Below are 15,288 nucleotides of genomic sequence, written 5' to 3'. Positions count from 1 at the left end.
GTAACTACCACAAACTAAACTATGATTTTTAAAACACCCAACAAACGTCCAAACAATCAAAATTCAAATGAACAACATCCCTGTGTCCCTGATAGGCAGTTCCAAATATTTAAAATAAGAGCACCTTCTGCACATCAAATAAGCTTTAGATTGAGAGCCCACATCTGTGGTTGATTACCAATCAGTGTCTTAAAATGAGGCAGCTAAGTTATTTCTTGACATTGTGAATAGATATAAGGTGGCTGATGATTTTCACTGAAAAGACAGAAATTGAGTTGTGCAATTTGGGATTGACCTCAGGGGAAGCTGGAGACAGTGTGTAAAAAAAACGGCATAAATCCTCTCCTTTAACTCAGGTGGACAATCATATGCTCTCTGCCCAGAGTCTGGCCATGTGCCTTCAAGTGGAACTGTGGCCGCGATGGTCAAGACTAAGGGGGTTGTTTAGAGTTTGACGGATGCGGGCTATCCACCAAATATTGGTCAAATTACTGTCCACCCTATGGGGCATCTGCCAATTAAGTCGCTGCCCCATACCTGCCACCCCTAAATACACCATGAGATTTTCTCTTTGTGATGTCAGTAATGGACTTCTGTCTATTCATCTCAGTTCCGTATTTACAATCATTGGATCATGCCTTTATATCACTCACACATTAAACATGGCTACGCTCTGTATGAAAAACAAATTTTGTGTTTGACCAGAAAGCTCCTAATTAATATAGTATGTAGTAGTGTGGATACTTCATAGCGTAACCTCCACTGTGTGCAATGTACATTAGGCATTGGAAGGCTGAACATTCTGGAGTGTAGCCCTCAGGGTGTAAGAGCCCTCAACCTGACCTAAGATTCATGTTGAGAGCCTGATTTAGAGTTCAGTGCAAATACAACATTTGTCAGAAAAATCGGTGGCAGTGTGTACTGCAACATGACTGACATATATACCAATTTAATAGTCCTTGAAACTGGTGAGAAATCTATGTCTGATGTTCAGATGCTGTTTGCACTATAGAATGGCAGCAAATCATAACTCTGCCCCAAATTGAGAGCGCAAAGTACTCCACAAAATATGTACATTTTGTGTCAAAAAAGTTTTCCAGAAACCTGGTGTAAAGTAAACAAATTTGTGCCAAAAGATAAACAAACTATGATATCTTCTTTGCCAGATGTATTACTCACCACACATAGCACTTGTTTAGGTATGTGGGCTTAGCGCTCTCAAGAAAACACTTTTCCTGTTCCACCCAAAGCTTTGACTAAAGGGTTAGTTCTCAGCAATCCGATCACAGTGTTTACAGGTATAATATAGACCCACTTCCAGGAAGCAACAAACCAACGCATGGTGACAGTTTCTAACCTAGCAGAGGTAAGGGGGTTGTATATAGTGCAGTTTGGTATACTATGTACTTTGCAGATAAGATCTGATTACGGAAATTAGAATTTGTAGACATGGGAATGTGCTGTTGGGACAGTAGTAAACAATAGACAAAAAAAATTTGGGCGCATTCATGGTTCACAAATCTTCATTTTGTGTCTCAAAGAGATGCGTGTGCCCACAAATGCACAACGTATCCTATCAACAGCATAGCCGCACATCATGAAAGCTTCTGTGCCTTGTCCAAGATGGTGGAGGGTGAAAGATGTCTGCTCTAATGTTGGGGAAGAGGCCATCTGGAAAAAGGTATGAAATTAAAGGCAGGACATTTCTCCATATGAAGCATTTTTCATGTATTTGCATATATTCTCCAGAATTCTGTCAGAAGATATTGCCCACTTAGGTCAAATTTATGCTGCTGTACCAAATACTGTAGATATTTCACTGTCTGGCGTGAGCATTTACAATAAGGTATTTTGAAGGCAACATATTTTTAAACAGTGCAGCTTGATTTCTCTTGTCATTTATTTATTTTTTTCTACTGATTTGAATTAAGCCGGTCTCCGCTGAGAGGAAGAGGGTCGAACTTACTTTAATAATCATCCCGATATCCGTTCTAACCATTCGACCTCTTCATTCAAAAAACAAGTCAATGGGCTACTCCTGAATAACGAGCTGCAACAATTGACCTGAAGACAACATAACTATCATTTATGTCTTAACGACAACTGGGGTATATCTTTCGTTGAGGCAACTTTTGCTGCAATTTTTGGTCACGCTATATATTCCACATGTTTGGTTTGCGCTTTCTGTAACTGTGCTGGTTAACTACAAATGTTTATTATGCTTTCTTTTTACTGCCCAATCTTATCCTTATTCTGTGGTACAGCGCTCTGATGCCATTACTTGTGCTATATAAAACCTTTCAAACAAATAAATAAATAAATACTTTAATTTAATGTCTAAAGCAACGCCCGCTAATGATATTCAGAGGTGAGAGAAAATTAGGAACATCACAATCACACACTCAGATAATGATCATAAAAAGACAGTCAAGCAGCAGTTTAAGGCTTTTGGCCACAGTGAAAAGATTTCCAGTAAAAGGGAACTCACGATAAAACAGATGCCGTAATTTTCCACAATATCATCATACTCATAATCTAGAAGATCCTGCAAAGAACTGAAAAACAAAACAAAGGAAAACACAAACATTCTGTTATCAGGAGCTGTAAATTGTGCGTTGTATGTGTGCTCTTTTGTCATTCTGTACGTAAAGTAAAAAAAGTATTGAGGCTGAACAGCTAAACATAATTCACCTTCCCTTATAGTTTGGAACAAGATGGCTGTCCTGCACCTTTTCAGCACAGAATCTCAATTGAAGAGTCGGGGAGCCCCACACCTCTATAGAAACTGACATTGTGGGGAGTGGGTGTGGCAACATTGTGGCAACAAAGTATGACCTAGTTCTCTCTGACCATGATTATCCCAGGCATTAATAACGACAAACACAGGAGCAGGCTTCACTGGGCCCATAAACTTTTCATGAAATCTGTACCGGAAAAAAGATGCTCACAGAGGGGTCTGAATCCCACTTTGCGAGGGCATTCCGTTGCCAGCATCATTAATCTGTTGTGCTCCACTTGCTCAGGATATGCTTCATACTCTTTCATCTTCAGTGGGTTTTTGGATTTGGACACAGAAACACTGTGTTTCTGTGTTCAGTGCTCGCCATAACAATATGCATTTTTTCACTGAATAATAGCGAAAGGAGTTTGCGTCATTAACAATAACGAACAAGTTACTTACCTTTGGTAACGATGTATCTGTAAGAGACATACATTGGTTATAGATTCTTTACCTTAGAATTACCCCCAGGCGTCAGACTGGATCCAGAGAAATTTTTTCTTAAAAGTACCCGTGTGTGTCAGTAGGTGGCATCGGTCGACTCCACATCCGTCGTCGGCGTCGTGGTCGCCGGAATGACGCCTGGTGTCTACTTAGGTAAGGAATCTATAACTAATGGTCTCTTTCAGATAATTTTACATAATGTTGTGGCACTGTCTAAGGAGAACCTAGAAGCATAAGTGGTTTATAATTAAAAGTCATGTGAACACAACTCCTATTTTATTTCACTATTAATCTTAAGTCTAGATGTGGTTTGAATGTTTTGTAATGTGACTTCCCTACTAGCTCTGGATCTTACCATACCTGCCTTGCTGGGTCTTTCCCTTCCTGAGCCGATCATGGATGATTCTGGTTGCCAGTAACAAAGTGTTCAAAGGTTTGGCTTGTAAAATAAAAAAAACATTCGTCCTTGGCAGGCTATATTGACAGGGAGCTCCATCTTCAGTTACATCTTTGTGGATGCAAGGAATGTGAAATGACGGGACCCACTCAACTGATTAATGATGAAGGCCTAGTGTGTACAAGCCCCAAGTGCACAATATGAAATAATGAAAACCTAATATGAGGCAACAAATGCATTTGGATCAAAGTAAGGGTAATATCCTTCCATTTGTTCACAGTAAGGGGCTGCCGAGTGACTGAATTCTGGGAACTGTGAAGGCTCCTAATATGGGAAGCGAGACTAGTCTCAGCCATCGAAAGATGAAATTATGGCATTAAATTAACATTAAATACAGAAATTCCAAATTTTAGTTTATAAAGTCATTTGCAATTTGAACAATCTCACACACCAAAAATTGAATAATCTGTTAAACAAGCATTTACAATGCAATAGGTCTCGCAACTGTGAGTTTTGGAGCTATTGGCATTTTAAATGGCAATGCTTTAAAAAAAATTAAAAGGCATTGTTATTTACAATACCAAAAGAAACAACTATTGCATTGTATAGCGTGGTGTCCCTGAAGCGAGCTCCGCGCTAATGACTAAAGTTAATTAAAAAAGCATTTTTCAACTGATTTAATGCCTTATGATGAAGTTAAGCACAATTGAGAAGAGGGGCGGTGAGGGGAAGAATAAATAAACAAGCCACGGCAAGTTGGGAAATATGGAATTGGATGGCAGGGGTTAACTTAAACTAGGTACAGAGCCAGAAACAACACTGCCACCTGAAGCATAGATACAGGGCTTCGTTGGCCATGCCAGGAGCACCCCTTTTGTCTACCAAGCATAACGCCCGCCCTGTGACAAGAAGCTTCACACGTCTACCTACAGTGAACGCTCACACATTTCAGTGATAGTTGGATCCAGACAACGAGTCAATGTGATGAAACCAATGGTATGTTACCATATACACACATTTCTGCAAATGGGCAAAACGCACAGAGATGTTTTAATGGGATTGGATTGGAAGCGGTGCCCTGAATCTGGTATACACAAACACACATGCATCAGAGGCATTATAGTGCTAAGCAATAACAACAGAAAGGGACATGTGACCTGTAGCGCGCAGACTCACAAACACCTGCAGAGTGTGGTGTGCATTAACCCTTGGAGCTGTCATTGCTAAATTCTAACCTTTTGATCAGTGTACGCACAGCACAGTAAATAACAAGGGCATTTCCTGTCGAGCTGTAATGGGTGGGAGCACGTGGCCTGCAGAAAAGAAAGATGTAAAGCGGGGATGTTAACTCACCCACTTCACATACTGAGAGTGGCACCCTTGACCCCCTGGGCACAGCTAGCTCTCCGCAGCAGGGATATTAACCCGCCAAGCTTTCTTACTGAGACTGGAACCCGGGACTCTCGGTTACACTTATTTGGCAAATGAGTGCTCTACCCCTCCTCTCCCCGTACTGTGTGTGAACCGGGGTGAGATGAGTGCAGCAGGAGCGTTGACCCATTGATTTGCCTCGTCGGAAACACGGCCCCGCTGTTTAACGCGCCTGCAGCTGAGTCTCGCCCGACCTTGCCGTTTCCTCCCTCCGTGGTTTATGGCCGCAGAAGCCGTCAGTGAAACACAACCTAATATTTTAATCTCAGCCCCTCGGCAGAGGAAACAGGCAGCGACCCCTCTACGTCCAAATTTACACAAAAGGGAAAACGCACAAGGGTGCGCAACGTGGAGGCAATAACTGGGGGCTGTGCCTGTGGATCTCCCGGGGAGGAAGCGCCGGGGACACCCCCACATTCCTCCCTCGTCATCTGCTGTCACACACGGGCCGTCAATCAGCGGGGAGTTTGTGCAGGAGACACTGTGTGTTCCATGTATGAAATAAAACAAGAGACAGGACAAATCTGGTAGCAAAAACGAAACTTACCAGCGGCTTTCTACAGAGAAGCTTACGCGCGCGGAAGCCGCCTCCTCCATATACAATGCTGCGCGCGCCAGAAGCCCCTACCCACCGTGCTACGTCAGAGCCTCACGCTCCTGCCGGGCTATTATCGGCGACCGGGGCTGGACACGTAGCCACTCCCTCCTGACATGATGCCTGATGACTTGCCCCCAGTGATGGAAGCCCTGCGTGTGCCCGGTGAGTGGGGTTGGGAGGGTGTGTGTGTGCGCGTTTGTGTGTGTATGTAAGCCCTGCGTGTGCGGGGGGAGGGGGTGAGTGTGCGCGTGGGAATGTGTGTGCGCATGCGTGAGTGTGGCTGTGTGTGTGTGTGTGCGCGCGCGTGAATGAGAGAGGCTGCTGAATGTTGAACAGGAGATGTGCACGTGCGCGCCCACGAGGTGAAATCCGCCGAGGGAAAGCGCGTGCATATCTCCTGTCCACATTCCCGCAAACGGGCGACATAAGGTCTTTTGCTGACGCGAGACCTAAAAATGGAAAGCATGACAGGTCACAAACTAGTCCCTACAAAGGCGATTTTCTGTAATCATCATAACGTACTAGGGCTTACATACTCCTATTTATTGAGTGACTCTATCCTCAGACACAATCATAGCCAGTTTCCAAGGAGTTTAACGGCTAGCATATCACCTCTGTGGGCAAGTAGGGTGAATGTGAATCTAGAAAAGGTGGTCCAAGATGAACTACATTTAACGGAAAGGATGTTTATTTCACCAGTCATGGATAGTTTATAGATCTACATCCTATTTGGATAAGAAAATATCCAGAATGTGGGTGTAAAGGTGCATCCTCATTGGAATAAGACTGCTTGCTCGACTTGAAATGTCTGTTTTAATGTCGAGTTCTATGCAGTGCTCTGTGCAGAAGGTTTGCAAGGACTTCTATGCAAATAGGACACGTTACAACGCGTGTCATTACAACAAATTTTTTACAATGCAAAATCCATTACAACGCATGTCATTACAACGCATAATCCATTACAACGCAAATTACTATTCTAACTCCGCTAGGGCGTTACTTTGGGGAATGCGTTGTAATGGCATGCATTGTAATAATATGCGTTGTAATGGATTTTGTGTTGCAAAACATTTGTTGTAATGAAACGCGTTGTAACGCATGCTTTGTAAACAATGTTTCCCCTTCTATGCGGCTGTATTGCAGATATCCACCTATGGTGTGGTATCTATCAACACAGAAGTTGCAGCCTTTCCCCAAGTGGACAAGTCTACCCTGGTGATTGCCTGTTTCGGTATGCAATTTAAATGCACTCCATCAGCCTTCTATTAAAATGTAATATCTTCTTGAATTTTCTCTGTTGAGAATGACTTTATAAGACGTGAAGTTGGGTAGCACATCTAAAGGATCTTATCCTATGAATGTAGTGCAATTCAAAGGTCTTTTCACAATGAGTGTGTGCTGAGCTCTCTCTGTGCTGGGCTCTCTCTGCTTTGACTGCCAGATGCCTGAAGTAGCGCTGGTGAACCTTGAGGAGGTTGGGCAAAAGTAGACATCTTGAAATTTACAGAGCAAGCAAGAGAAGCCCCCTTGACCAAGTGCTCCTCAGGTGGACTGAGCTATGGAGTGGGAGGTAACTCCGTAAAAGTATTTAGCAAAACAAAAGGGACAAATTGAATATGCTACTTACCAGTATGCATCTGTTCTTGGCATGTAGGGCTGCTGACATTCATATCTATAGCATAGATCGCCGCCTAGTGTTGAGTCCGGATGATTGCACATTGTTGTCCTGGAAGAGTCTTCGAAGTATCACGAGATAGGTGGCTCCTCCCCTGGACTACAGTGCGCATGGGCATCGGCTCCATCCCCAGATTGTTTTTTTCCGCCATTGGGTTCGGATGTGATTTCGACAACTCCTGCTCGGAATCGTTATAGAACTTTCTCAAGGCCAAAAGGCCTTCTCTGAACCGTCGGTATTGTTTGCGTTCGGTCCCGACTATACTCCAACTCGTCGAGTCGGATATCCGGGGAGTCGTTTGGCTCTTCGGTGATCGAGGCCCAGTCGACGCAGCAAGACTTCGACGGCATGGAACGGAGTACGTTCAAGAACTGTCCTGTGTGTGGCTCCAAGTACCCACATATTGAGGTCCATCCTGTGTGCAACAAGTGCCTGTCGCCGGACCACAACGAGGCCAACTGTATGGCCTGTTCCAGATTTCGATCGAAGAAAACTATCAAGATGCGGCGCGTGGCGCCTCGAGGCCCAGCGCTCGGCTCCAGCACCGGTGGACATCTTCGACGACGCGGAAGCAGACGAGAAAGAGCTTCAACTGCAGATTTCACCTCCTTCGGTGGACGTCGAGTCCGACTACGAAGCAGACGTCGAAAGCCACGACCTGGAGGAAGTCGTCGAGGAGGTAGGGGACGACGACGAAGCATATGGGGCCATGGAAGATAGCTAGGAGGATGAGCTATGCCCCGTTCGTACTCTTAGAAAGGCTCAGGTCGAGGGATCGCCAAACGGCCTTACCCAAGACCTTACACCAGACTCCACGGCCCCGCCTTCCGTCAGATAAATTGAATTAGAAGTCATTGGTTGTTCCAGGCAACTCTGAAAAGAGATTCATCAAATGTTTAAAATCTCTATGTTGTGCCCAAGCAACCTCAAGATACACATGGCTGTTGCGATGAAGAGGTGGTAAATCACTTTAGCATTTATGACACAGTACCCTGTCCACCAAATTGCAAATCAGGCCCCTAGTGCTTTATTTAGAGTGTGGCCGATGTGAGGCATCTGCCAAAGAGTGCCAGATGGTCTGTTTGCCTATTTAGAGTACATAGGGCCTTTTTGCACTCTAATTAGGGCAGGCAGAGCATTCTATACTTTTTGGCAGATGCCCTGCAGCAGCATAACTCTAAATAAGGCCCTCAATACTAATACACTGTTAGGACGGAAAAGTCCCCTGCATTTTAATGGAAGTGCACCCCAGCCCAGAGTGCCCCATCTGCAGGCAGCAATATCTGGATCCTCTGTATCGACTTTTCTTAATCGGTGAAAATGGATCCTTCATGTGCACCATGACTTAGGTGGTCTAAGGAATATGCTACTTACCAGTATGCATCTGTTCTTGGCATGTAGAGCTGCAGAGTTGTACATTTAGCAATAGATCGCCACCTGGTGTTGGGCTCGGATGATTGCAGGTTGTTGTTGTCTTGGAGAAGTCTTTGTAGTCACGAGATAGGTGACTCCTCCCTTGGACAATACTGCGCATGGTCATCGACTCCATCCTCAGATTGTTTTTCGCCATGATGGGAAATGATGGAGTTAGTAGAAGAAAAGAGAAAAAGGATGTCCATGCGTGTGCATCTAAGTAAGATGAATACTGGAACGGATACAAGTCCCGGGGAGGCGGGAGGGCATGTACAACTCTGCAGCTCTACATGCCAAGAACAGATGCATACTGGTAAGTAGCATATTCCGTTCGAGGCATATGAGCTGCAGATTGTACATTTAGCAACGATTGTGCAGCAGTGTCTTCCCTAGCGGTGGTCGCTTGTATCCGTTGCAGCATACTGAAATATTGTTTTAAGTACAGCTTGGTCTACTGCAGCTTGCTGCTTTGCTTGCACATCAACACAATAGTGTTTAGTGAAGGTGTGTATTGAAGACCATGTTGCTGCTTTGCATATGTCCTCTAATGGTATGTTTCCTAAGAAAGCCATAGAGGCTCCTAGTTTGCGAGTAGAGTGCGCTCTAGGAGGAACTGTTAGTGTACGTTTCGCTTTTTGGTATCATATTTGAATACACTTCACAATCCATCTGGCAATTCCTCCTTAAGAGATGGGATTGCCCTTGTGTGGGGGAGAGAAAGATACAAATAGTTGTTTTGTCTTTCTGAAGGATTTTGTCCTGTCTGTGTAGTATAGTAAAGCTCTTCTAACATCTAGGGTGTGTAGAGCTCTTTCCGCAACAGAGTCCGGTTTTTGAAAAAAACACTGGTAACTCTATTGATTGGTTAAGGTGAAAAGGAGTGATAACCTTTGGCAGGAATTTTGGATTGGGTCTAAGAACCACTTTGTTAGGGTGGATTTGAAAAAATGGTTCTTCTGTTGTGAATGCTTGTATTTCACTTACTCTTCTGAGAGAGGTGATGGCAACAAGGAAGGCAGTTTTCCATGTTAGGAATTGCAGTTCACACTTGTGTAAAGGCTCAAAAGGGGGACCCATAAGTCTTGTAAGGACCATGTTTAGGTTCCATGATGGTGCAGGTGGTAACCTTGGTGGGATTATTCGTTTTAATCCTTCCATAAATGCTTTTATTGCAGGTACTCTAAAGAGAGATAAATGCTGTCTATTTTGTAAATAGGCTGCGATTGCTGCTAAATGTAGGCGTATGGAAGAATAAGCCAAATTGGACCTTTGCAGGAGTAGAAGGTAGCAGATGATAACTTGGATGGAAACATCCATTGGATCAATGTTATTGTTGTTACAGTATATTGCAAATCTTTTCCACTTAGCCGCATAACATGCTCTGGTAGTGGGCCTTCTAGCTTCTTTAATTATGTTCATACAGTCTTGTGGTAGGTTTAAATAACCAAACTCTAAGACCTCAGGAGCCAGATCGCCAAATTCAGTTGGTTTGGGTCTGGGTGTCTTGTTTCTTCATGGTTCTGTGTTAACAGGGATGGCGTGAGCCGTAACTTTTGATGTGGAACCAGTGAGAGATCCAGAAGCGTGGTGAACCACGGCTGACATGCCCATGTGGGTGCCACTGTTATTAGTTTGAGAGGCTGTTGTTTGAGCTTGCGTACTACTAGTGGAATGAGTGGGAGAGGCAGAAAAGCATACGTAAATCTGCCTGACCAGTTCAACCATATCGCATTTCCTTCCGATTGTGGGTGTGGAAATCTGGCGGCGAAGCTTGGGCATTTCGCATTCTCTTGGGTGGCAAACAGATCTATTTGTGGATGCCCCCACCTTTGGAAGAATGGTTGGGGAACTTGTGGGTGCAACTCCCATTCGTGAATCTGTTGTGACTGACGACTCAACAGGTTTGCTATCTGATTGTGAATTCCTGAAAGGTGTTCTACTGTCAGGTGTATGTTTTGAGGGATGGCCCATCTCCAAATGCTCTGTGCAAGGTGGGACAGTTGCAGAGAGTGCGTCCCCCCCTGTTTTTGTGCATAATACATGGCTGTCATATTGTCCGTCCGGATTAGAGCAGCCTTGTTTTGTACTTGTACTTGAAAGGTTTTGAGTGCTAGGAAAATTGCTAGCAGCTCTAAATGGTTGATGTGGAACTGTTTCTGTTGATTGTTCCATTGGCCTTGTGTGGTATAATGCATGAGATGGGCTCCCCATCCTGTGAGGGATGCATCTGTCGTGAGCACTATCTGTGGAACAGGGTCTTGGAACTGCAGTCCCAAGTTTTTTGTGTTCCACCATTGTAGAGAGCGATATGTACGGCTGTCCACCAACACCAGGTCTGTGAGCTGACCTTGAGCCTGATTCCACTATTTTGCTAAACATTCTTGTATTGGGCGCATTTGCAGTCTTGCATGAGGAACTATGAATATGCAAGACGCCATCATGCCTATTAGTTTCATGAACACTCTGGCTTGAAGAGAGTGTTGGCATTGAAAAAGGGAAACTAAGTTCTGAATGCTTTGAATCCTGGCTTGACTGGGATACGCTAGAGCTACTGATGTGTCTATGGTAGCTCCTAGATATTGATGAACGTGCGAAGGCTCTAGGTGCGACTTGGTGTCGTTTATTGTAAACCCTAAGTCGTGCAGTGTTTGAATCGTTTGTTTTGTGTGTTGTACACACTGGTTGAACGACCTTGCTTTTATGAGCCAGTCGTCTAGGTAAGGGAAGACATGTATCTGTTGTCTTCTGAGATGTGCTGCTACTACTGCTAAGCACTTTGTATACACTCCTGGTGCTGTTGTGACACCGAATGGAAGGACTTTGAACTGATAGTGTTGTCCTTGTATGACAAATCTTAGATACTTCCTGTGCGCAGGATGTATAGGCACATGAAAGTAGGCGTCTTTGAGGTCTAGTGTTGAAAGAAAATCTCCCTGTTCTAGCAGTGGGAGTGCTTGTTGTAACGTGTGACTACAAAGACTTCTCCAAGACAAAAACAACCTGCAATCATCCGAGCCCAACACCAGGTGGTGATCTATTGCTAAATGTACAATCTGCAGCTCATATGCCTCGAACATGTAGTAACCATGCAATGAGAATTTAAGTTAAATGTAGGTTTATTAAGACAGCAAGCAGCAACGTCTGCGCACAGGACAGGTCTCTTACAACTGCCCATATACCAGCATTCCAGATTGTTTACACTGCTGTTGTAAACTACTGGCTATGGCAACTGGCTAAGGCAGATACCTCACATCTTCCCCCTTTATATACCAGCCATAAAAATACACAAACAAATACCACATACCTTCTTACATAACAATAATCCACTTATTCAACAAACAGCTATAGGTAATCACATATCTCATCTAAGTTGTATACTCTTTTGGCTATGTACAATAAATTGCAATAGGCACTTATGATTACTACATGCACTGGAGAATAGAAAACATTACATATAAAAAATTCACCCGACCAGACAATCTTTCATCTTAGCCGGAAGTGTAGTTACCCTTCCAGACTGAGTAGTGGTAGTCTTCGTAACAACAATAGCATAATCTTCAAAATACGTCTTTGATACTTTGGTAGTACCAGCCGAAACCTCATCATGAGCATTCACTCTCCCAAGATGGTTGTATTGCTTTTTCATTGTCATCAGCAAGCGGATGTAGTTATACTTCCTCACCATTTTCTTCAGCAAGTAGACTTACAACATCCTTTTCCTCCCACAACCATGATCCAGTTCCTGATGAATCGACACACTGCCCCCTTTCCAGATTCAAATACATTACTTTATTACATCTAGACAATTAACTAAAGTGCCATACTTGTCCATCGTTTAATTTTGCAGGACAGGCAGTCATTTTCTTGGAAAGGTTTAGAAAATGTACTATTTCTTTTCCTAGTTTTCCGATCCAAATTCACTCATCCTCAATCACCACTTTGAAGGACAACTTTCTTCACCACATGTTTTTTGTCATAGTATTCTTTATAGGTCTTCTGTGCCACCTCAAGGTTATCTCTAATAACCACAGGCGACAATTTCTTTTGGAACTCTAAGGACATCCATGCATTATTGTCTTTAGTGAACGGCTACAGACCTTTTAAAACTTTGACCGGACTATACCCCATCACAGTAGGTGTAATGCTGTAGGCCCAAACCAATTTACACAGTTCTTTCTCCCAATCCTTGCCAGCATTTATTGCAGCTTGATACCCATAATCCCTCTGTTATACCGTTCCACTGCCCCATTCCCGCCAGGTGATATACTGCTGTGTGTTTTGCTTTGACCTCATTCCTGGCAAGGAAGCGCTTCAACTTTTCAGCTACAAGCTGCTGACCATTATCGCTCAACAAGGACGTGGGAATCCCTTCTCTTAAAAGGACCCTCTCAATGAATGAAACTATGACTGCCGAATCTACCCTAACACATATATCTATTTCACGCCACTTACAATACAAATCTAGAACAACTATGATATACCTGGGCACTCCTTTATTATCTAAAACAGGACCCAGAATGTCTACAGCTAAAACTTTCCAGGGATTAACAGAAATGTCGCTAAGACCTAGTGGAGGCCTGAAAACCTCCTGGGACTTATCCACATTTGCACATTTCTCACACATTTCTCCATTTCTGAATCAAATCCAGGCCACCAGTATGAAGCTTTAACCTTTTTTTGACTTAACAATACTCAAATACCCTTTATGCATAATTTCAAAAATCCTTTGTCTGAGAACCTGGTGTGGTACCACCTTATCCCCTTTCAATAAGAACCCCAGACAATTCATCCTTAAGTTCCCAGAACTCCCTACAGTCTTCACCCTGTTTATTCTTACTAGGCCATCCTTGCAAAACATGTTTCATCATTACACACAACACCTCATCTTCCTCGTAACCGGGCAACCATTCTTCCTTCGAAATGGCTTCACACTCAATGGGCCCGATTCACAGAACTAATTTACGACAAAATCCTAAACTTACTACCATTTACTCATTTTGGTATTCAGAGAAGGCACTTACTCATCAATGAGTAAGTGCCTTCTGTGAATACCAAAATGGTAGTAAGTTTAGGATTTTGTCTTAAGTTAGTTCTGTGAATCGGGCCCACAGTGGACAACAGCAACACTATACTCACCCCATTCATTGGAAATCTGTTTGATAGTTGGCAACAGAGACCTACTAAAATAATCTGCTACCTTGTTCTTATAACGAAGCAAATATTCAACTTCCTAAGTATAATTCAACAACCTCATTCCGGCTATGAGGTGAGTCACTTTTGCAGAACTGCTCATACTCAAACCGTTGACCAACAGCTTGTTATCTGTGCAGAAAGTGAAACTTGAGCCCCACAAGTACTGCCTAATTTTCTCAGTCGCCCACACACACACCAATTCTTTCTCGATAACAGAGTATTTCTCCTCAGTAGGTGACAGTGAACGTGAAGCAAATTACACTGTGCTCTCAACACCATTACTTGAGACTTGTGACAAAACAGCTCCTTAACCCTTACCACTGGCATCAGTGGCCATATAGAATGGGCGCTATGATCATGCCCTAGTAAGGGAACAGCAGTACAAATATATATATATTTTTTACATATTTTATTAGGTTTAGAAAGTACCACGTGGGCAAGAGCCCAATATTATCCACGGGAAGACAAATTATTAAAGGGTTCCCAGATGTGGAAATATCAATGGGTAAAATTTGTATACATAACGAAAACACTGAAACTGCACACAGACTTTCCCACTCCACCCACATTGGCAAGCAAAGTTCCATACCACTGTATACCCAAAACACATAAAGGAGTACATCGTGGTCTGCAAACCTCCCATAGGGCTACTGTTACGGGATTGTGATGGAGAGGAGGAAGATCAATGCACTGGTATGTGGCCCATCAAGACCATTTTTTTCTATGTGTTTGGGAGCAACCCGTCACTTGATAAACGCCATCTCTGCACCCATGCATTTGTCTAGTTCTCTACGCCACTTTCCTATTGTTGGTGGAGAAGTACCCTTCCATAACTGATCAATATCCTGTTTGGCGATTGTGAGGGCGAGAAAGAGAAGGTGCTGCTTATATCGGTTCCCACCTATGCCTTCAGTACTAGGGATCTTGCGGGAGGTCCCAGGACAGCACCTCTTTAAGGCAGGTCGATACCCTACGCCAGAAGGGCTGTAGAGTCACACAGCTCCACACTGTATGGAGAAATGTCCCCTCCTCCCTGCCACATCGTAAGCACTGGTGGGATGCCACCACTCCCATCCTCCAAAGACGAAGACAAGTGTAATACACACGATGCACATTCTTAAACTGAATAAGGTGGTATCTGGAAGCGACCGTTGCACCACGAGGACTATCTATCGCCTCCGCCCAGTCTTCATAGGTCAGGTCTGGAATGTTGTCCTGCCACGCCCTCCTCCTTTTATGTAGGGTCGTATTGGAGTGCGTCCTTAGTGTCTGGTATATCAGTCTTATTTTGTATGCACTTAGATCACTCATAAGAAGGCGGCCTTCTAGCGGATGGAATTCAGGAAGATCGATAATGT

The 15,288-nt window shown here is 43.7% G+C and overlaps 1 protein-coding gene across 2 annotated transcripts in view; it reads right to left on the bottom strand.

Annotated features, from left to right (window-relative positions):
- LOC144818567 (E3 ISG15--protein ligase HERC5-like) overlaps positions 1-15,288 on the bottom strand; it is a 400,809-nt gene that overhangs the window by 59,612 nt on the left and 325,909 nt on the right. For both annotated transcript variants that reach the window (XM_078676098.1, XM_078676099.1), the window contains one exon: positions 2,489-2,555. In XM_078676098.1, the coding sequence (XP_078532224.1) occupies positions 2,489-2,555 (67 nt within the window). The remainder of the gene's footprint in view (positions 1-2,488; positions 2,556-15,288) is intronic.

Source organism: Lissotriton helveticus, chromosome 2_1, assembly GCF_964261635.1.
Source record: "Lissotriton helveticus chromosome 2_1, aLisHel1.1, whole genome shotgun sequence".
NCBI classification, from domain to species: Eukaryota; Metazoa; Chordata; class Amphibia; order Caudata; family Salamandridae; genus Lissotriton; species Lissotriton helveticus.
This window is presented reverse-complemented; position numbering and strand designations above follow the sequence as displayed.